This window comes from Drosophila montana, unplaced genomic scaffold (assembly GCF_035044405.1).
Source record: "Drosophila montana isolate Dmon_TW-CO22-7 unplaced genomic scaffold, ASM3504440v1 contig_3416_1, whole genome shotgun sequence".
Taxonomy (NCBI): Eukaryota; Metazoa; Arthropoda; class Insecta; order Diptera; family Drosophilidae; genus Drosophila; species Drosophila montana.
In genome coordinates, this window is record NW_026998301.1 from 252,769 (window position 1) to 277,110 (window position 24,342).

The 24,342-nt window shown below is 41.8% G+C and overlaps 1 protein-coding gene across 2 annotated transcripts; it reads left to right on the forward strand.

Annotated features, from left to right (window-relative positions):
• Positions 1–109: 109 nt before the first annotated feature.
• LOC135434578 (putative uncharacterized protein DDB_G0277255) lies at positions 110–24,264 on the forward strand. 2 transcript variants are annotated; one of them, XM_064691185.1, is made up of 7 exons: positions 110–583; positions 14,347–14,720; positions 14,832–14,965; positions 15,667–16,504; positions 17,151–17,492; positions 21,695–21,943; positions 23,323–24,264. In XM_064691185.1, the coding sequence occupies exons 2-7, from the start codon at positions 14,406–14,408 to the stop codon at positions 23,914–23,916; spliced, it is 2,472 nt and encodes an 823-aa protein (XP_064547255.1). In that variant the 5' UTR covers positions 110–583; positions 14,347–14,405; the 3' UTR covers positions 23,917–24,264. The 2 variants fall into 2 exon arrangements, with proteins under 2 accessions (XP_064547255.1, XP_064547256.1); XM_064691186.1 differs by having other exon boundaries at positions 17,157–17,492.
• The last annotated feature ends 78 nt before the right edge of the window (positions 24,265–24,342 follow it).

Genomic DNA, 24,342 nt, shown 5'->3' on the forward strand with positions numbered 1-24,342 from the left:
GTTAGCAGTTCAATTTGTTGCTGATCTTCGTGCGCTTTGGTTGTGCGTCGTCTGAATTTTTATTTTACTTTTTTTTTTTGGTGTGTCGCGCGCCGGCTGTTTAAATAACATACATACGTTCGTCAAAATTAGCTAAAAATACATTTAAACTGTTTTTTGAAACGCAAAGTTCACATTTTGCGCGTATGTGTGTGTGTGTGAAAGTGCTGAAAATGTGTTTTAATTGAAATTTGTTGCCATGCAGCATGCAATGTGCACCTGTGTCTGCGCAGTCAGTGAAGCCTGAAAAGCCAAGCCACAAAAGTGTAAAGTGCACTCGCCAGCAAAGCTGTTGAAAAAGAAGAACTAAGCCGAAAAAAACAAATACGAAACAAAACAAAGCGGAAAGTAACAGCAGCAACGACAGCAACAACAACAACAACAGCAACAATAATAACAACGCAATTCGCAACTCGAGAATTTCGCGCGTCGCTCGCTGCGCTCCAATTGCAGAAGCGCTTGGCTCTTATTGTTGTTGTTGTTGTTGTCATTGCTGCTGTTGGGTGTGTTTGTCTTCTTCTGCTAAGCGACCCACACAAATGAGGTAAATAACAACACCCACACACACACACACACACACACACACACACACTGCTAGATTCTGCTTAAATTCAACTTCAACTCCCTTCGCAATTTTACAACACTTGTAATTTGATGCTTTTGTTTGTTTACTTTTTGTTATGGCTAAGCCGTAAGGTTGCCAGACTTTTGTTGTTGTTGCCGTTGCCGTTGCCCAGGCAGCTCGCCCGTTGTTTAAGCCGTCTAACGGCGGTCCAACACCATTTTTGGACCATGTGAACACGGCAAATGCGTTAATTGCGTGCGGCCTTCAATTATGAAGAGTTTATTAAAACCAAATTTGTCGCTGTCATCGTATATAACGATTTGCTCCAAATACTGCTCCATATGAAGATCAAGCAACTAGAAAGTTCTGAGAGCAGCATGCGACACGCCTCACGCCCACTTTCACGCCCGACAATTGATTATGATTGCGCCTGATTGATGGATTGATCGTTTGGCTTGCGGCTGCTTGGGCTTATGCAATGCCCAGCGATTTGGCCGCATTGAAGTTACACACACACACACACACACACACACACACAGTTGCACTCGCTCTCAATCAGTGTTAGCCAAAGGCTTGAGCCGTGTGTCTGCAGCGCGGGGCAAAAGACTTTCGAATGGCGTTTGGCGACTTGTGGGCCAATCGGTTAATTGCATTTCCTGGACACTCGTCATCGTCATCATCATCATCAATATCGTCATCGTCATCGTCAGCATCTATTATGATCATCATCAATCGCTGGCGTTAATTGTATTTTAATTACCAGGCGTTGGAGTTGCCGTTGACGCTGGTCACACTGCAAACACATGCAAATTGCGGTATTTGCAGTATTGCAAAATGCATAAAAACAAACACTCAAAATGCTCCACTCTAGTGTGCTACACTAACACATACCCTGTATTTGTGTCAAGGCACTTCTCTCAGGCTTTTAAGCCTGCCTGAGAAGCTTGTTCAAATAAGTAAAAGAATTAACATATTTCTAAGCATGTTCTATTTGAGTGAATGTTTCTTTTTGGCTGCATTTGTCGTTTGTTGTACGATTTGTACGATTTGTACGATGGTGCTAAGAGATGTTGTTTATTGTCTTCAAAGCTAGTTTTGCTACAAAAAAATGGTTAACGCCTCCGAACAAGAGAACGTACGCCCAATGTCGGGCACTCTCTTTGGAAAGTATGGAAATAGTTTGGGAGCTAGGGAAGCTTTCACTGTATGCATTTGAGTAGTAAAATTGCTAAATGTTGATAATATTGTTGATTGTTATCGCGTATTTGTCGTCCACCTAAAATACGAAACGTCTGGTTGCTTGGGAGAGCATTACGATTGGGGCAGCCCAAAACTTTTTTGTATGAATAATAAGAAGAAGCGAGGCTGGAAGATATGAAAGCGATTCGCCTGGGAGTTAGGACATCAATTTATCTAAACGATATAAATAAGTTTAGTCTGGCTTATAAGAATGCATGTCAACTGGTAGAACACATTTTGAATCAGATGTGAAAAACTAATTTGCCTGACAGTTAGAGAAAATGTCAAAAAGTGTTTCGTCTGAGAGTTTTGACTGCACGTTTGGCGATTTGAGAGATATTTCTATAGATGAAAACATTAAGATACTCGCACGGTAATAAGATACCCTATGTAAACAGCTGCCGCTATGCGGGGTATAAAATGCATAATACAAAATGCCAATTCACGTTGAAGCGTATCTCATAGATACACAAAATTGAAATTATAAAAATGCTGCTGCTGCTGCTGCTGCTGCTGTTGTTGCAGGCGGCCCCATAAAAAGGCTCCTTTTGTAATTCAAAACTGCCGGCAAGCAGCAACCAGTTGGACGCCCAACGGCCCAGTCCCAATCCCAATACCCAATACCCAGCCGCAGCCGCAGCCGCAGTTGCCCAGCCAGTTGGCCGCCTCGGACGGCATATTTATTTGTGTATTTTTGTTGTAGTCTAACAGTCTGTTTTGCGGACGGACGGGCGGGCGGACGGACTTGCGGACTGGTTGGCGCTGCGGATTGGCATTTGTAGGATAAGCAGCAGCCGTCGCAGCAGCCGTCGCAGACACAGCCGGTCGCACAAGCGAGCCAGTTTTTACACACTACAACAAAAGCTGCCGACAACAAACAGATTTCAATTGCTGCTGTTGTTGTAAATACCTTGGCGCAAGGGTATCTCTGGCTGCATGTATAACACATGCCAAAGGGAACCTTGTGGGACACCATTCCACCATTAGACGGAAGACACAGCTCATAATTAAGCGTTGATCTCCAGGAAATACTTGTGAATTCTACAATTTTTCATTCCATTTCTTTGGCCACGGCTTCTTCATGGAGTCTTAATCCAATTGCGTAGAAAAATGCAGCTGTGGCTAGCGTTTTTCGCTTTTTACAGCTGCTCTTATTAACATTCTGCTTACCTAACAGCAGCTAGAATTCGTGTTTTAACAGCTGTTATTGCTGCACTTTGATTAACAGTCATTATTTATTTATGCATATTTTTGTTGAAATTTAAGCTATCCATTAAAGCTTAACGCATTTCTCTAGACGTTGTCAGCTTTAAACTTCAGTTAGCCCCTTAAAATGTTGCTTATCGCTGTAAAACATAATTTATCTCTATGCAATTGAAGCCTTTGAACTTAACTTATCCCTTTAGTATTAACACCTTTCAAATTTTTTCATCCTTTTGAAACTGAACTTCTCGCCGTAAAGCCAAACTTATCCTTACAAAACATAAATTAACTCATAATGCAGTTAACTGCTTTGACTTAATTTATCCCTTTTAAATTACAACCAATTTGACTCAATTTATCCCTTTTAAATTACAACCAATTTATCCTTTCGACATAACCTATCTCTATTAAAATGTATAGGATATATTTGATTTAACTTATCTAATTATCTTAATTGAAACCTTTCAATGTAAATTTGTCGCTTTAAAACTTTAACTTAACTTAACTTATCCTTTTAACTTAAAGGAAACACCTTTAAACTCGACTTATCCTGTTAAAACATAACCTACCCTTTTAAAACATTTATGTATCTCCTTCAAATTTAATCCTTCATACTTAACCTTCTTAACTTTTTAAATTGAATTGTTCGCTTTAAAACTTTAGCTTAACTTATCCCTTTGAAATTCAACTTATCGCCTTATCGCCCAACTTATCCTTTTAGAACATAACTTATCCCTGTAAACTGTAACTTTTCTCTTTAAATTTTAGGTTACATCTTTTACTCAACTTATCCCATTTAAATTGAAATCTTGTAATCTTAATTTGTCGCATCAAAGCTGAAACTTAACCTAACTTATCCTTTTAAACCTTTAGTTAACACTTTAAACCATAACTTTTTCTGTTAAAACTTAACTTACCTCTATTAAATTTAATCCTTTTTTAACATAATTTACTTCTTTTAAATTGAAAGCTTTCAGTTAAATTTTGTCGCCTTACAGCTGAAACTTAACTTATCTCTTTCAAGCTTAACTTATCCCTTAAAATTCAAATTAAAAGCCCCTAAAATATATCAATATCAATTTATCAAGCGAATGCATTCAGACAGCAGCTTATTGCGTTCAACTCAATGCGAAATACTCTCTCGAACTTATCTTTCTTCCTGCTCATAGTCCTTGGGCATAATCCAACTCTTACCTGATAAAGTCTGAGCCTCTTTGAAAACCATTTTGCTCTCCTGCTGAAGTTCTTCTCTCTGTAATTCTTCGTTAATTCCCATACAGATTGCGAGTAACACATTGATTTCGCTCAGTGTAGACGCTTAGTTCGCTTTAAAATGTAGCAGCATATCGTATCGTGTTCTAACCTGTTTTGCTTTTGATTTTAAATGCGGGAATTTGCCAGCGCAATTGGGCAATGCAATAGAACAGAGGCGCGTGTAAGAAAGGCTGGAGGGGGAGGGAGCGGGGAGTTGAAACGGGAAGTCGGCTGTCTGATTGCGGGCAACTTAAACTTTCGCTGGCGGGGCAGCAGAGAGGATCTTTTGCCTGCAGCTGACTTATCAGACGCCAGCCACGCCCAGTTAAGCCAGTTTCTGTGGGGCAGACAGTTGCCCGTTGCGATTTGTTTTTGTTTTTTTTTTTTTTTACTTTTCTATTTTTTTGTTTTGCTGCCTGGCAGCTGCGCGCCGCCAGCTGTTGCCGCGCGTCATCCTTTGCGGCAGCTGTGCGCGTGGGCAAACGAAAGACTTGGGCAACAAACTTGCCGCAGCGGCCGCACTTCAATTAAAACAACAACAACAACAGCAACAACTAACATCAATTTATGCAAAACAATTCAATTTTTGCCGCCATTCGTCGGTCATTTACCCTGACAATCGCATTAGGGCGCAACGACAACAACAACAACAACAACAGCAACAACAACAACAACAACAACAGCAGCAGCAGCAACGTACTTGAAACAAAGTTTCGTGTCACGCCTCAAAAACATCTGCGCGTCGAACGTTTCACACGCTGCCTGCTGCAAGTGGGAGGCTCTTTCTGTTGTTGTTGCTGCTGTTGTTGTTGTTGTTGTTGCTGCTGCTGTTGTTGCAGGTGTGTGGGAATCTTGGCAAATAGCAAAAGTTCAATAGCATCGCATCAGCAGCAGCTGCTGCAGCTGCTGCAACTACCTTCTGCTTGCACTGAGCAAAACAATTGTTTATCTTAACGAGAAAGTGCGAGAAATTCGGCTAGCCGAAGTTTTAATACGCTTCCAGAGATTTACTGCTTTTGTGAGATGTGTGAAAAAAGGGAAACTCGCGAATGCTGCGTTTGACGAAGATATCCTGGAAAACAGAATAGTTTGGCATACAAAAAATCATTTTGCGATCAATTTTTCCCATAGAGAGCTATATAATATAGTAGTGCGATCTTGATAAGACTCGACTCATATATAAGCAGCATAGTTTGAATAGTAAAGGCCGGAGTTGGTCAAGATATCTCGATAAAACAAAGGGATTATCATACAAGAACCAGCTTTTCGACCGATTATTCCTATGGCACTTGATGCTGATCTACAATATATGTATGTATTTGGTTTATGGAGACGAAGATGTCTTCTTTTAGAAAGATGTCTCTATATTCATTTGTAAGAATATTTTATAGTCGGTGCTCTCGTGTTACCAATTACGAATTTCAAGTCGTGTGTACATAATTTGTAAGGGTATTTCATATTCGGTGCCCTCTTGCAGCTAGTTATAAATTTGAAAGGGTATCTATTATTCGGTGCTCTCTTGTTACCAGTTACGAATTTCATGTCGTGCAGAAATTGTTAGAATATTTCGTATTCGGCGTTCTTTTTTGTTGCTAGTTTCAAGTCGTGTGCACATAATTTGTAAGGGTATTTCATATTCGGCGCCCTCTTTTTAGATATTACAAATTTCAAGTCGTCTTATACATTTGTAAGGGTATTTAATATTCGTTTGCCTCTTGTTGCCAGTGACAAATTTCAGGGCCAGCTTCAAATATTTGATTTGCATCTTTGGCACTTGCATTTTGTTCAGTGTATGCGTTCGCTGCACAACTAAGCGCCACATCGAGTGGGTGGCTAACCATTAACCATCTCGCCCCCCCCTGTTGCCACACTCGACAATCTTTCCATTCGACAATCTTTTGAATTCGCAACTGACGCAACTTGCAATGGCAAATCAAAGACATCGCATCTCGCAGACAGCGCGACGCTGCGATTAAGACGTTTGTCTCGCATCTGCACGCAAATCCATTGTAGCAGAAGAAGAAGAAGAAGAAATGAAAAATGGCAGGCAGTTTCAGGCAATACCCCCCCATTACCCATCTCCATTTCTGGCTGCCCCTTTAGCTTATTGTCGTATGATTTGAAGCGCGAAAAAATTGTTGCTGCTGTCGTTTCACTTGAGTCGCGGCTGCCTCGGCTGCTGCTGCTGCTGTCCCATTGCCACATATGAGCCGCATTTAATCGGCAGGCTGGCGCAAGCGTTCAATTTGCTGTCGCCGGAGCAACGGTTGCCCATTTGGGCCGCGTTGCATAAGGAGCTAATTGCCGCTGGGTGAAAGCGCGCGCGACAAACGCGACAATCCTTTCATGGCTGGACGCAACGCCCAGCGTCTCTCTCTTTCTCTCTCTCCCTCTCTCTCTCTCTCGCTGGCAGCGATGGCAATGTTCTGCAATTAAAATGAGGCAACATGCAACATGCTGCCGGAGACGATGCCGCAGACATTTGCGCGATATCAAGTAAAAGTCGCAGACAGCTTTCTCCAAAGGAGCAGCCTGTCAGCATTGGCTGCTGCCGGCGCAGACGCTGCCACCCGACGCTGCCACCAGCCGCTTCCTTGCAACCAAATGCAGCATCTGCAGCCAGCACGATTATAAGCATCCTCCTCGCTCAACGGCTGTCCGTCTGTCCGCCCGCCCCGTCTCCATGTCTCCCTGTCTGTCTGTCTCTTTCTCTTGTGGCATAACCCACGTTGACATTGGCTGCACATTTGGCGATAAGTCGCCGGAAAAAAAAAAACAAAACAAAAAAAAAAAGGAGAAGCAAAAAAGCAGCCAAGTTTCACCAGAAAAATGCTACATGCTGTGCCACAGCCAGCGGCCAGGGGTCTGGCTGGGTGGCGGGTTGCGGGATGCGGGGTGCGCTGGGGGGGGGGGGGGGGTAAGGGGGGTGTGGGCTTAAATTTGACAATTTGTCACGTTGTTGGCCAGTCGTGCGTTTATTTGTTTGCCTGATTGGCCGCAGCAGCAGCGGAAGTAAAAGCCTGCAGGTGCGCATCCCAGTTAAGCGCGCACACACACACGTGTCTTGTATGTGTGTGTGTGTGTGTGTGTGTGCAATTGTCGAATTGCACACCGCGCAAATTTCTCTTTTATTTATGGCAATTTCTTTTGTCTCTCACGACACAAAATCAAATATTTAAATGATGCGCATTCAAACAAATAATAAAAAAAAAAATTGTAAAGTAAAGCTGAAGAAAATAATATAAAAATTGCATGTAAATATTTTAGCATTTGACTTGTTTGCGGTGGCAATTAAAGGCTTTGCTCGCCGGCTTTTGTTTGAATCTAGCGACTAATTAAGGCAGTCGCCGCCTTTGTCAGCGTGCGACGTCAGCTGGGCTACCAAATCGAAAGACTTAGGCAACAAACTTGACTCGACTTGACTCGACTCGAAGCAGAACACTTGACAGTGGCTTTGGCCAGTGAATGCGCTGCGATTACACTTGGCAATTTTTGTCATTCGCCCAAAGCCGCCTCTTCTGCAAATTCTTTCTTTCGATTGCGGCATGCGGCATGTGGCATGCGGCATGGGGCATGCGGCATGGGGCAGGCACGCGTGCCTCTAATTGTGGCAACAGGTTTTTATGCACCTCGACTTACATTCTCTTAATGGGCGTTGCAGTTAGACAAACATTGAAAACAAGTAGAAACTAAATACCCTTTCATGAATTATATTCTGTTCGATTATTTCTAATGAGCTATATATATCCATATATAGTATGTATGTAGTCCGATGTTGATTCGTGTTAGGATTAAAGCACAATTTTGCATTTGAAGTTGTTTTAAATTTTGTCGTTTTCTGAAACGCCAAAGATTAAACAGACTTCTCGAGAAATGGTTTTATTCAAAATATATTATACTATACGAGCTTATACTATGGCGCATACAAAATAAACGAGAAAGCGTGCTCAAGTCAAAAGTTTTTCATCCTAAAAAAACACACCATCTTGGGTAAATCTATTCTTGCTTAACTCAGTTGTTTATAGTTCAAACTTGATGCAATTTTCAGGCCTCAAATATGCTAGTGCGTGCATACCAAAGCGCAAGGCTCTATCTTGTAAAAATATGTGTTTGCCCATTTTGGGATGGAATGAGGGAAGTTGTCCAAAAAGTGAAATGTCCTGGATGTCCTGTGCACACTATACAAGAAACTACATACCAAATTTGGCGTATGTAACTCTCATACTTCTCGAGTTATGCTTTAAAAACATATCTCAAAATCGATATATATCGATATCTTAAAAATGTAAGATAATATCGGAGAAAAAATGAAACGTTAAATCATATATATTGTAAATCTTTAGCTAGCTTGGTGCTCGACGCGTTAGACAGATTGAATAACATGAATATGGCTTGATACTGGTCAAGAATATATATACTGAATAAATCAGACCCCGAAAAAAGATAACGATTCATTAATGTGAAAAACGGAAGTATTGTGAATGGAATTTTGTGGTACAAACCGTGAAAACATTGCAATTATCAGAATATTAACAGGCTATGTTAGGCTTTTGTTAGTGCTGTTAAGCAGCTGTTACGAAATAGCGCGCTGTTATGTTAAGCTTATGCTGTAGCTAGAAATAATGTTGTCTGCAGCTCATTGCGATTTCACGTGAAATTATCTCTAGTTTCCATTCGATTTATCAATTGTGTGAGTCTGAAATATTTGAATGCGACACTAAAATCCGAGCAGCTGAAGCGCATGTCACGCACAGCAGCAAAAACAATGAGAACCAGTTGAGTGCTACGTGATAACTGGAAATAATTAAAGTGTAGTGAAATATCTCGAGCTGGGGCTGGGCTCGCGCTTGGGCAGCCCAGTTTTATCGGAGGCTGGACGCATGAGAGCTGCATAAAACAGCATCTGCGGCGGCAGCAACAGCTAAGACAAAAAAAAAAAAAAAACATATATTATTTTGATGGCCGTGCGCAGAGAAAGTCACGATTTACAGCAGAGAAAAAATCAAAAAACAAGCGGCAAAAATAATTACAACTACCTTTTTTTTTATATATATTTTTTATTATTATTATTTTTGTTTTTTTTTTTAAGAGCAACAAGCGAACAAGCTGTAAAACAAGAAGCAGCAGCAGCAGCCGAAGAACACGCAACACGCTTAAAAATTGCTTGTAATAAAATTTGTTTATTTAATTTTAATTTTTTTTTTTTTTTTTTGGTTTTTCTCCAAGCAAAACAATTTCTTGAAAGTTGAGAGGCAAAAAAAGAAGTGCTTTAACGACTTCTATGGAAATTTGAGCTTTAATTTTGTATATAAATTAAAATCATGAGCCATGACAGCGGCGGTCAAGGCACAGACGACAGCCAGAAGCAGTTGTTGTTGTCGTCGTTGTTGTTGTTGTTGTTGGTCTTCTTTTTCAATTGTCAACGCGAGTGGGCGTGGCCGGAAGTGGCGTGTGATTAGAACTAATTGCCAGGTAAACAAGTCGCCGCTCGGGTTCAAAGGCAGGTGAAAGGCCAGTCAAGAGTCGCTACGCTTTCCCTGGCCCCGCCGCGCTCCTAGCTAGAGTGAGAGGGGGGGGGGGGGATGGGGGCGGCCTGATAGGAAGTCTCGTTGTCTGTTATTGTAGCTGCCAAATAATTTGCTGCAGCTCGGCTTGGCGATTATCATTGTAATTATGCTCAATGCGGTTGCGATTAGCCAGCATCGCAACGCTCAGCTCGGAGCTCAGAGCACAGAGCTCGGACAGCGGACGCTTGCATCTAACAGAGATGCCGACAACAACAACAACAACAACATCGGCGGATGTGAATGACGGTTCACGAATGACGAATGACGCAGAGACATACTGGAACGCGCGGACGGATGCTGTTGATGAAAGCCGAATGACGCTCGCACTCTCGCATTGGAATGCCTTTTCATGCCGTTGACAGCGGCAATCAATTCGATGACTTTGATATTGGGGGTAGTCCATTATTGAGCTATCGATTAGCCAGCGAATTGTGTTGGTCGGGCAAGACCGGGCAACTGCCACTCAAAAATGTGAAGAGCTGTTAAATTGCATTCCATTTGGCCAGCCTCCTGTCAATCAAATGTCAAAATTGTCAGCCAGTTGACAATGGTCTAGCTGCGCGTTCTAAGCCTTGCAAGCTGGCAACGCTGCGAGCATATGTAAATGCTTGCCAGATCGAAAATTAACTCTTTGACCATTTATCGATACTTTATCGATTGTTCATGTCGTTCAGTCCCGACACACTTTCTCATTTGTCACTGACAAAGTTGCTGTTAGTTGACGAGCACTTATATGGCTACTCATCTTTTGGAGCTCCTGTCAACCAAGTGTCAAAATTGTCGGCCAGTTGACAACTGCTTTGCTGCGCAGCTTTACTTGCCCGAGGTTGCCAATATCAAGTTAACTGCAAGGTGGCAACGCTGTAAATATATGTTAAAGCCAGATGTACCTGCCAGAAACTGATTCGATTTTATTTTTTTAAGAATGCATCATGATATTAAGGGAAGTCCATGCTTAACCTATCGATAAGTTAACGATTGTTCATATCACTCAGTCCAGACACACTTTCTCATATGTCTCTAACAGAATTTCTATTAGCTGTCAAGCAGTTATTTTGCTTTTCATGTTATCTACAACTCTCGTCAATCAACTGTCAAAATTGTCGGCCAGTTGACAACTGCCTAGCTGCGCCTTCTAAATGTTGGCAATGCTGCAAGCACATGTTAAAGCTTGACATGCCCTGCCAGAACACATCTCTTTTATGAGTTCTATCATGCTTGACCCACCGATAAGTTATCGAATGTTGATATTACTCAGTCAGAACTATGTGAAAGTTTCTGCCCCACGCCCATGCCAGCTTTTATCGGTATAAACTTTATATATATATAAACTAAATTCACGTTTGGCAGCACGTTAATTTTATATATTTTTCTATATGTGTGCATGCAATAACAAGTCTTAAGCTTCACAAGTATTTTTTGATAAAACAATTAATAACAAGTGCTGTTTTAATAAAGCTGTTCGATTGATGGACAGATCGTTTATCAAGCTGCAAGAAAAAGGGGTCAGCTTTTTTTTAGCAGCAGCTTCTTTTTGTCATGTGAGTTAACATTCATTGGATGCATGCAAAAAGGTTGTATGAAAAATGATGTGTATGGTGTGTGGACGGAAAACTGTTTTTCTTATGTAGAAAAACGAATGTTAAACTTCAGCATTAAAGCTTCAGAGGCAAAAAGTCGGCTAATATCTATTTTCTGAATGCTAAGTGTAATAATTAACACTTTTGACAGGCTAACAATGCCCTAACATAACTCCCAAATACATTTAACAAAGATTTATTAACAGCTGTCAAAATTACCATTAGTATTGCCTTAAAAAACACCTTACATTGTTAACAGTTGATTAACAGGTCAAAGATATGCTAGCAAGGGGACGCTGTCTTAACTGGTTTTTAACATGTCATACGAATGTTAATAAGAGCAATTTTATTATTATTTAGAGTTGCTTAAAAGCTCATAGAAATGTTAACAGGGAAACGCACCGCACTAACAGTTATTTAGCATGTGATGAGAATGTTAATTAGAGCTGTTTTAATTATTTACAGTTGTTTTTTATTATACAAATGTTACCAAGAGAAGATGCTGCACTTACATATATTTAACATGTCATATATACGTTAATTAAAGCTCTTTATTTATTATTAACAGTTGTTTAACAGGTCATAGAAATGTTACCCAGGGAACGCGCTCTATTAACAGTTATCTAAAATGTCATAACAATATTTATTAGAGCCTTTTATTTGTTATGAACAGCAGCAATGTAAATTTAACATGTCGAAGATATGTTAATTAGAGCGTTTTCCGAATTAAAGTTTGCTAAGACAACAGCCTAACATGTTGTAGAACTGTTAAATAAAATTGTCTAACATAGTTTAAAAATGTTAACAAAAGTGCGCTTACCGTTATCTTATCAACAGCAGCAGCATCTGGGCAAATGGCCCTCAGCTCCAGCTCCAGCTCCAGCTCTAGCTTTGGCTCTTACCTAATGCCCGCTGTCGAAATACCTAACCTCAATCGTAAATATGAATAACATGAAATTCGCATAGACAATGTTTGGATGTCATAAACCGATATATGTACATATTATGTGTACATATATATATATAAGTAATGTACAACGCAAAACAATTTGCCGCCACGTATTTATCATCATTTAGTGGCGCCTCCGCGGAATGCCCGCCAAACAGCGGCCCTTCCGTTGCAACAAGTTTGTTGCCTAAGTCTTTCGTTTGGCTTGAGCTTTTCGCCTCGGCTCGGCTCGGCTCGGATCGCAAGTGTCTTGAACTTTTCGCCCGGGCTACCATTTGGGCATTATGAAAGATCTGCGAGCACTAAAATGATTTATAGAGCCACATAAACAGTTAATAAATACGCTGTAAATCACAGTAAACAACATGATGGATCGAATGGGAATGGAAGTGGGAATGCGAATGCGAATGCAAATGGAAATGGAAATGGCAGGCTTCAAAGAAAAATAAAAAGCAAAAGGAAAACGAAAACGAAAACAAAAACGAAATTCATCTGGAAAAGTAATACCTAAAATTGTGTTGTGCATAATTTCAATAATAAATTTCTATAATTTTCAACTTGTTTCTTGCCTGTCGATTGACGACGGTTGTTGTTGTTGTTGTCGGTTGCTGCAAGTGAAGCGTAGAATTACGTGAAAGAAAAGTGAAATTATGCAGCGAATACGAAAAGCAGCAACAAGTTGCTGTTACAGTTGTTGTTGCTGCTGCTGTTGTCACAGCTGTTGTTGTTGTCATAGTTGTTGCTGTTGTTGTTGCTGCTGCCTGTTTGTGTTTGTGGTGCGTGAAAGCAGCTAAAACGTTTTGAGCATCGCCTCATTCGATGCGTGCGACCCAAATTTTGAAATTCAATTGCAAGTTCAAGTTTTCTATATATCTGTAATACCCTTTAAAGCATTGCCCGTTGTTTTCATGGCAATTTGATTTGGTTGGGCCTTAAGCAATCAGAACTCTTCGCACTTATATTTTTTTTTGCTTCCATCTATTTTCCACGCTTCTGGGTGAATTTCGAAAACCTTATTGGTTTTAACCTGTCTAGCTATTCTTATATATAGATCGGAATAGCTGGGAATAATGAGCCCAGCTTCTACTTACGCAACATTGCACATTTACTCGCCTCGGAGCGAGTTTCAATTTCGCATTCTGCTTTGCGCTGCATTCGTAAACGTTTCACTGTATAAGCTTGATTGTTAGCATCCGAATATTTGTTTACTTTTACTATTATATTTCTGTCAATGCAATGAAATGTGAAATGAGAAAACCTCTCCGACCCCATAAAGTATATATATTCTCGATCAGCAACAAATTAATACCATGTCCATCTATCTGTTTCTTAGCAAACTAGTCTCTCAGCCCTCAAGCTATCATCTTGAAACCGTGCATAGTTCCGTCTTTCTGTTGCAAGCAGTACATATGTATGTCGGAACCTGTCGGATCGAACCCCTATATATATTATATAGCTGCCATAGGAAAGATCGGTCGAAAAGTAGCTTTATGTATGGACAACTTTTTTGTTTAACAAGATATCTTCATTGGTTAAACTAAGTTGAGTCTTAACTCTGAAGGAAGAATGATTTTTTGTAATGCAAAATATTCTGTTCTCCAAGATATTTTCGCCACACGCAGCATTTACGAGCATCACATATCTGCAAAATAGTAGGACAAATGTCCGCAAGGGTATTAACACTTCGGCGTGCCTAAGATATCGTTACTTTCTCGTTTTATTTGGCAATAGTTCTTCTCCTTCTTCTTCTGCGTGATATTCGCAGCTTTTCAATTGAACCCATTTGTTTTTTGCCTTTTGTAGGGCATCTAAAGAGTCGACTTAGATTAAGTTTGTTGTTTTTCTTGCTGTTTGCTTCTGCTTTAAGCACATTCTTTCACCTGCCAATTGGCACGCAACGCACGTCCATCCAAACGCCCGCAGCTCACCTTTCGCTCTTTCTTTTTGCAGTTGCGCCTGAGGCAGCAGCAGCAGCAGCAGTAGCAGCAGCTCTCAATTGGCCGGAGATTATGATGATGATGATGTCGTCGGCGCCGGCATCGACAGACTGCAGCAGCAGCAGCATGCAGGGCTCGACAACGAGCAGCGCCTCGAGCGATGTCATGACGCTGACCACCACGGCGGCCTCCTCGTGGTGCGCGATGCCGGCGAGCACGCGGCTGCGCGTGGTGCGCCTGGTGCGTCCGCATCAGCGCCGGCTGCTGGTGGTGCCGGAGCGCAGCGCCACGTTCGGGTTCGCGGTGCGCGGCGGCAAGGAGCACGGCATCGGCTTCTTTGTCTCGCACGTCGATAACGGCGGCGAGGCGCAGCTAAAGGGATTGCGCGTAAGTGGATCAGTGGATCAGCGGGTCAGTCACGTCCGACTACGTGACTGCCGCCGCCCAGTTGAACGAACTGCGCTCACTTTCCTGCTTTCCCATCACTTCTTCTCACAGATCGGCGACCAGATCTTGCGCATCAACGGCTATCGGCTGGAGGACGCGGTGCACAAGGAGTTCATACAGCTGGTGGCCAGCCAGGATCGTGTCACGCTCAAGGTGCGCGGCGTGGGCATGCTGCCAGTCAAGGAGTAAGTCAATAAACAGAATGCTCTAGTAGGGCATGCTCGACTAGCAGATACCCTGAACCCAACGCCAAACTGCTGGAATTGTTTTATTAATTAACTTCGATGTTGATTGTCCGATCTTAATGAAATTTGCGTTGCCTTATTATGGCATACATAAAGTGTGGACATACCAAAGCGCAAGATTGATGATTTTTCCAGTTCCAGGGATTACTAGGAGAGGTATTTTTAAATTGTGAAGCATTTGTTATCTGTAAATAACTAAACAACAAATTTGGTGTAAATCGCCTTTATGATTCTCGAGTAATGCTCGAAAAACAAAGATTCGAAATCGATATTTATCGATATAATGGCAATAGAAGAAAATATCGGCAGGAAAATATGAATTCTTTGCGTGTATGTCTTAGGAGAATATTTATTACAATTTGCAAGTCTCTAGCTTTGACAGTTGCCAAGATCAAAGGGTTCCAGCAGATGGATAGACAAGGAATCACGGCTTAATTGAATCCAGACTTTCTTCAACCTGAATACATTTGCACATAACCCATATACTCATTTACTGCGCTTTTTCTGGGTTCAGGTTAAGAGAATGATTAAGGAACCTTGAAAAAAGTCTATTGTGGGGCATATCTCGTTAAAGCTAGTTTAAGGCATTGTAGAATCATAATTTGCACCAAGATAGACTCTAACGAATGTCAATTTTGCAGTCAGCCGGATGAGCGGCTGTCGTGGAGCGTGGTGAAGCTGCCCAGCGTGAGCGGCACGCCCTCGGAGAGCTCGTTCAAGGCGTCGACAGAACGGCGCACGGCCAGCCGGGACATCAATGTGGTGCTGCATGTGGCGCCACGGACCAAACTGGGACTGGGCATCTGCAAGGGACCCGAGTGGAAGCCGGGCATCTTTGTGCAGTTCACCAAGGAGCGGAGTGTGGCGCGCGAGGCGGGCCTGCGGCCGGGCGATCAAATCCTCAGCGTGAACAGCATCGACTTCTCCGATGTGCTCTTCAGCGAGGCCGTCGCCGTGATGAAGGGCTCCAGCAAGCTGGACATGGTGGTGCGCACCGCCGCCGGCTGTGATCTGTTTCCCGGCGAGTCCAGCGGCTACAACAGCTCCGCCAGCTCCGTGACCGGCGATCAGAGTCCCTGCTGGGCGGACGCCAAGTCCAAGCGGTTAACCGCGGTGCGCGAGGAGCCCAGCCAAGCCTCTGGCGCCGTCCAGGTGCACAAACAGCTCAACAAGACGATCATCAAGCTGACCGAGAATGGCACCTCCATCAACAGCACCTACATAGCCAATGCCAGTCAGCAGCAGCAGCAGCAGCAGGAGCTGTCGGTTAGCCGCAGCACCACAATGCGACGCAGCTGCTCGGTTTCAGCGCCTGCTCCACCGCCGCCAGCGGCAGCAGCGCTGAACAGCGGCAACGCAGCCGCAGCTGGAGGAGGAGCAGGAGCAGCAGCAGCAGCAGCAGCAGTAGCAGGAACTGGCGCCAGCAACAGCAGCAGCCTCTCCAGTGCCATAAACGAGGAGCTCAAGAAGCGCAAGGAGGTGAGAAGTGCTGGCCGTGCTTATTTTTGCTATACCCTGTAATCCTCTATGAGCCCTTACCCCATATACAAGATTGTAGTTCGAGGCGTTAAGCTGATCCAAGCTGATCTCCGATTGAAGTTTCCTGCATGGCATACGCGAATAAAATGCATTCCCAATTTTCAATAAGCGCTAATCGATGAATATCGATTTACAAAGCTTTTTTTCTATTGATCTACAAAAGCTTAAGGCTTCCAATTTGTAATGTTCAACTCTGGCGTACCGAATGCGCTCAAATTCAATTCAATTCGTTTACTTTCTAAATTAGCCAAAATCGATAAATATCGATGGGTCTTAGTCTTAGGTTTCTTTTAAGACCTATACAAGCTTAAGACCATAAGCACTTTGAATGCCAAATTTTGTCTTGCTTAGTTGGATTTTGATTGATAATCGATCATTTTGTTTATAATCGATAAATATCGATTCCCGCAAGCGTTTATTTTGGAAAGCAAGCAACTTCAAATTTTGGCAGGTCTGTTTCAGAAATCTTTTATTTCTGCTTCAACTTCGCCGGACTCCGATTAAAATCGATTACAGGGCAAACACTAGTCGGGCACGCTCGACTTGCGTGCAGCCGAATGCAGCTAATTGTGTGTCTTTTTTGCAGAAGCAGCAGCAGCAGCAGCAGCATTGTCATCATCATCTGTCGGGGCAGCGGAGCAGCAGTGGCAGCCACTTGAGTCGCGATCGCGATCGGGCCAGAGATCGCGATCAGCGAACTGAAGATCGGCCGCACAATGGCGGCAGCCGCGCCGGCGTTGCACAAGTGTCGCACAAGCGCGAACGCAACACAAGCGCTGGCGGTGCAGCGACTGCGACTGCGTCGGCGACCGCGACGTCGACATCGACTGCGGCTGGCGTTGGCGATCAGCACACGGCGCTGATGGATGAATTTAAGCGCGCGCATCAGCGCATGTTCAGGAACGGGTTCCATGAGAGCGAGCACAAGGTGAGCCGGCACACACACACACACACACACACACACAGCCTGCAGTTGTTGTTGTTGTTGCTGCTGCATTGTTGCAACACACAAAAGCAACCAGCAGCAACAGCAGCAGCAGCAACAACAATGGCTACTTGCAAAGGTCAAGAGAGCTGCGGACTGCACTTGTTGTTGTTGTTGTTGCATTTGTTGTTCTTATTGTTGTTGCTGCAGTTGATTGTTAGCCATGTGAAGTATTTGTTAGCCACTTGACTCAAGTCAAGTGAATGAGGGCACAACAAGTGACTAAGACAGAAAAAGATAGAGCGAGAGTGAGAGAGAGAGAGAGAGGGAGAGAGAGAAGCTAAACAGTCGCCGCAACTGCAAATTGGGTCTTTCCTCGAGCCCCATTGATAAACCTAATTGCCAAGCACTACAAAAAAAGAAATTAATTAATAAATATACAGTGAAAGCTCTTTGAAGCGAACCAATACGCTTCTCCTTTTACGCCTTTTACGCTTCTTGCAAGTTCTTTTATTTCAAAATATTTTGAAAAAATAACGAAAATTGTGGACTTTACAAGTAATTATGGAATTATGCTTATGCTCTGCTTGTTGCTATACCCTGTAATCCTCTAGGAGTCCATACCCTACATGGATCTAATATAGAGGCTTTTAGCTGATCCCCATTTGTCCGTCTCACCAGATAAAATGCATTCCCAATTCTCGATAAGCGCCAATCGATAGTTATTGCCAATTTTCAATAAGTGAAAATACTTCTTCCAATTGGTAACTTTAAACACTGTTAATAACAAATGAAAATAAGTGTTGGTAAATTTTCGAATCATGCTTAAGAGAAACCAGGTTCCAAAATCGATGGAACAAATTCGTTTAACTTATTTCTTATTATTCATATTATATACATTATGCAATTATATTAATGCCAAAGTTGAAGCTTTCTTGCTTTTGAATCGATTTATGTACATATGTAAATATATACTTGATGTGCTCACAGATATTTCCCAGCGCCAGTTACTTTTTAATACACCAATATTAATAAAACACTTTTACCCATTTTCCATGGGTTCAGGGTGTAAAAAATAGAGTTAGTCCGTCATAAATAGGCCACTTTCAGCGCAAAGTTAGTAAAAATATTTGAGCCCAAACAAGTCGAAGGTGTCCGCCCAAATCAGCTGTGCGTTAGTAGAGCTTTCACTTTAATATTGTTAACCCTTCTATACTGATTTTTGTCCAAATGTATGTAACAGTGCAAAGAAAACAACTCCGAATCCAAAAGTATATATATTCTTGATCAGCTTCAATAGTCGAGGCCTCTGTCTGTCTGTCCGTCGATTCGTATGTATGAACGCGTCGATCTCATTGTTGTTTCCGATAACCGATAAGTTGCCCCCCGTTTCCAATCGATAACTATCGATAACGAAATCCTGTTTTATGAGCAAATCTCTTTGGTTGCAAAAGCTAGAGTCAGCAAACTTAAAATGTGGCGTCTAGAACAGTATATACGGATCAAGTATCATTCATTTTATAGCTATCGCCCCTCCCCCTACTTGTTGTTGGTAGACGAAGATTCAGGGTATCCCCTAGTCGGGCACTCCCGCCTAGAGACCTCTTAAATGTTTTCGTTTTGCTTATTTACTTTGAACACTGTCTGAAAATACAAGAGAGTACTTCATTTTAATCGGTCAATAGGCTTTTATTAAATCAGAATAATTCCTAAGTCTCGCAGATTGTCGTGAGTCAGCGCGGCAAATATCACGCACTTAAATCTGCTATTGCTAATGATTGATAAATATTTAATTATATATATATATATATGTATATATATTGCACAATTTTATGATGTCCTTTATTGCCTAGTTCGCAAAGCGAGCAAAGCGAAATGAAAGTTATTTGATTTCTAGTGAAAAATGATAATAAATGTCTGCACTAATCTTGAGTGTTTGGCTAAGCGATACCCTGCCGCAAGTGCACACAGGGCATATGCATGCATGTCATGTTTTGTACACATTATTTTAATAACCTGTCCCAAACCGAACTTCAAGCGAACTTTATCGTTAACCAACTTTACCAACTTTAGCTAGAACAGATCCCGATATACATACATGCTCTTAAGATATAGATAAGATTATATATATATGTATATATATAAATTTGTGTGTGTGTTTCTTGATGTATTTAGATATAGCATATAGTATATATATATATAGTTATATGCTGGCTGGCTGCAATCTGATAGCATATATAAACTAAGCAGGAATTATTGCTAAATATATTGACTATATACTATATCATATAGCTGGCATGGAAAGTATATATTTGAAAAAGTACGTTTTTTATCAAGAATTTGTAGACCAAACTTGACATTTACTAGTTAGCACGATCCTATCAACATCTGACAAGTAAGTATATCCCTTAGATATATAATAGGTCGAAGACTAAAACTATAAAACCGTCTTAAATCGGTTTAAAATAGCATGAAGCTTCTATACGATAGAAACGATCGGTCGAAAGTTCAGTTTATATGTTTCTCAAGTAACCTTTATTAATGCGAGCATAAAATCCGTTCATTATCGAGCTACTATATCATATAGGCACGATCGGACGATCGAAAATGTGACCAAGTATGCAAATACTTATATTCGAAGGGATCCATAAAACCAAGAAATGTCGTAATTGCTGGGAATATAACATCGTATCAACTGCTCGATTTTACTTTTATTTTAGTAAACGATATTTCAATCGATGATTCAATCATTCGCTCCGATAAGTTAATTCGGAGTTGCGCTACTGAAACCTAATATTCGGAATATCGTATATCATTCCGCAAAGCTATCATCTAATTAATATATACATATATGTGTATATATCTATATCTATTATATATACATACATATCTATCTATATATATATAAGAAATTTACGATTTTTGATGCCGTAGCTTTTACGATTTTGTTGACTTAACAATTCGGAGATAATCCGAAAAAAAAGTGGTATATTATTCTTCACTTTGAAATATTTGACTTGAATAATTTGGAGAAAACTCGAAATGTACTATATATAACTTTATATAGCTACATATATCTGTAAGCTTTCAGTGATCGCAAATCGAATTAAAATCGGTAATAAAATTCTCGAGTAATGATCAAAAATGGAGGCTCAGCTCTAAAAAAAAGTTTAAAAATCGAGCATATATTAAATATTTTTTTAGTTTAATATGTCACCATAGAACAATTTGTAAACAGTTTTTATTAATTGAAAAAAAAAGTGTTCAATTTTATGTTAATAATAAAAAATAAATGAATACTTTAATGCGCTAATAAATTTAGCTGGTTAGGTTTTTAGCAGTATTCCCAACTACGAACTGTGAACGAATTCTGGCTAAATTTTAAATGTATTTACACACACACCCGCGCACACACACACATTGATGTTTGTTTATTGACCTTGTCATTGGGTTTTTTTTTTTTTTTGGTTTTTCAAACTAAGTTTGCGTTTGGCAATTAGTTGGCTTTCCCTTTTTTGGACAGCGTTTTGTCTCATTGCAACAATTGCTGGCGGCTGTCAGCAGCAGCAGCCGCTGCCGCAGCCGCAGTTGCCGCGCCACCCGCACCACCAACACAATGACTCACCACACAAGCAAATTGAGTGTGTGTGTGTGTGTGTGTGTGTGCGCTGCTCAATGGGCCGCTTGTTATCTTATCAGCTGCGACAGGTGAGCCGCTGCCGCCGCCGCCGTCAAAGCTGGCGCTGCTCGAGCAGCTCGCATGCCCGGGCGTCCAGTCTAGCGAGCGATTTGCGAGCGACAACAGCTGCAGCCAGTGTCAGAGCATTGATAACAGCAAGAACAAGAAGACGAAGACGGCGAAGAAGAAGAAGAACTAGTGCAAGAAACTCAATTAAGACACAGATTCCATTGGCAACCGAGCAATGAGTTTGCTACGTCCCAAAAATGTGGGCGGCAATAGCAATGATGGGCGTGCCAGCGATATGCCCACCATGCGGCCAGTCACCATGGGCCGCCCCCTGGTGACCATGTCCACATACGAGGTAGCCCAACGACAGCGACAACAGCCAGTCAATCATCCAGCCAACCTTCCATCCATCCATCAATCAATCAATCAATCAATCACTGCAGCAATTAAATGCTCAAAGTGTTTTTTTTTTATTTCATTGTTTTTAATTTTCATTTGGCGTTTTGTCTATTTGCAGGAGCGCGGCGAGACGCTGAAGCGCACCTCGATTATGCCCGATGATAGCTGCTATCGCAACAACAGCAACAACAGCAACAACAACAACAGCAACAGCAACAAGAGCCACAATAATAATGGTAACAATATTGCCAACAACGGAAGCAATCGCATGTCGCTGCTTAACGGCAACAACAACAAAAACAACAGCAGCAGCAGCAACAACAACAACAATAACAACGTGAATGGCACGCCGGAATTGCCGCCGCCGGTAAGTAATTGCGCCTAGGGCCATAAATTGCAATACAAATTTGCTGCCAGCTGCGCAAATCGCAGCTACTTAGTTAGAGCGAGATGGAGAGAGAGCGAGAGAGTGTGAAGCTTTCAGCGAATGCAATTAAACGCGCACAGGCAAAGGCTGCGAACCGGCTCCAGTTCATTTGCTTTTGTTTATTGTGAACCAAAAAAGAGGAACCGGCAAACAAAAAATGTGGTTCGGTTCAGAGATGTCAACTGTTGAGCGCAAAGCCAGATATTTGGTAATTGTGAAAGAGAACTGTGTTATTCTCAGAAGGAACTAAGAGTTTTAGAAATGGGCATTTTCAAAGAGATGTCTGCTTAAGGCAGCTGTTCGTTCGTAGAGATTTTACTGTACATTCGCATGCTGTTCATATGTATATTCTTCTGATATCTGTATATGTGCACAGTCTTAGACTTTAACAGGAGTCAATGTCAACCATGTGGCGATTCATAAATTAAATTTATTTTTATTTCTTGATCATTTGAGGCATTTCTATCTGTAAATCCTTAATTTTGAAAATTATATATTTATAATTTGTACAATTGATAAGCACAACTTTGTATCTGGTTTTTTTTTTTACATGCTGGCAACATTTTCTGGAATTTCTGGAATGTTCTAAATTCTGCCAGATCTAATTTTCGAGTGAACCCTTTGCCGCTTATTGCTCGCTCTGCCTGTGTGTAGTCCAAAGTCGAAAGCTCTTAAAACTCTATTAAAGGCTTTTCAACTCACGAGTTACAACTTATCTCAATTTGCCTTTATATTTTTGTTTGCTTTATTTTAAAATTTTACTGTTTTTATGGAAACAACTTTAATTAAAGTTAACGTGATAATTTACAATACAACTTATTCTATGATTCGATGAGACCTCCGCATAATCCTCCGCATTCGGACTCCCCCAATTCAATGATAGCCAGACGATTTGGATGATTTCCAAGCCGCGTAATATATGTAGTTCGCAGCCTGTATGTTTAGAATGTCCCTGACTTTGGGCACGCATAGGTCTCCTTCCAAATCGGAAGTATCTCCAATTGCTGCCAACGACAAAATCAAATTGCATTTACATTTTTTTTATGGTTGGCCACACTCATTTTCAGCCGTTTTCCGCTAGCTCCTTCTGCTGCCTGCCTGCTTCTTTTATTTGTGGCCGTTGTTCTTTTTGTATTATTCGACTACAGGGTATTTTGTAGTCGACTAGATCACACTCAAATTGAATAGACCGATTTTGGCCACGCTGGCAACTCTGCGTATACATGATATCTAGCTCACACTCTGCCAGCTCTATTTATATATTTACTTATCTTTTTTTTTATGTCATTCTCGCTCATTCTTCCCCTCCCCTCTCTCAGCCGCCGCAGTTTGCCAATCCCCAACAACAGCAGGCGCAACAGCAGCAGCAGCAGCAGCAGCAGCTCAAGCTGAACATTGCCAATGGCAATGGTCAGCAGTTGGCCGCCAGGAGCAAGCAGCTGACGTCTCCCTTGTCGCCCGTGCGCAGTCCCAGCATCAATGTGGGCGGCATTCGAGCGCCAGCCACGCCCCAGCCGGACTACGAGGCAGCCAGCGTGCAGCTGCGCAGCAATGGACAGCCAGCAGCAGCGGCACCAACAACAACAAATGGCAGTCAGCAGCTGCAGCAGCAGCAGCAGCGACTCACGCTGCGGCATGGAGCGGTGACCATTGGCGAGTACGGGGAGCAGCGGGGCAAGCGTGAGACGCTGCGCAAGATGCCATCGAATGCGAATGCGAATGCGATTGCAAATGGCAACGGCGCCGGCGTCCAGACGAATGGCATACTCAAGAATGGCAGCCGCAGCAGCAACAGCTTCGGCAGCAGCAGCAGCAGCAGCAACAACAACAACAACGGCAGCGGCAGCGGCAGCAACAACAATGGCCGCCAGCAGATGCAGCAGCCGGAGAAGTCCATTAAATTTGGCAACTGACTGTGGGCGGCAAATTAGCTGTAAAACATTTGTGCAATATGTTTATGGTAGGCGTGGCCGCCACCTGCCCACATGCTAAGTACAAAGACACATCAGGCGGAGCGGTTGATTTTACATTAATATATATATATATACTTTTTTTTAAACTACACTAAAGATAATTTTTTTTTTTTATATACATATATACAATATTATATACATATATTTGTTGAATATTTGTTAATATTATTTAACAATTGAATGCTTAGCTGCTATTATTTAATGTACGTAATTACTATACTTAAACTATACGCCCACACCTACGTATAGATACAATATACATATATAAATAACGATTTGTAATAAAAGCCGAAAGCAAACAGACAAAAAAAAAAAAGAATCAACAAAAAACAATTCTTTGATAAGCTGTGAAAATATTTAGCCGCT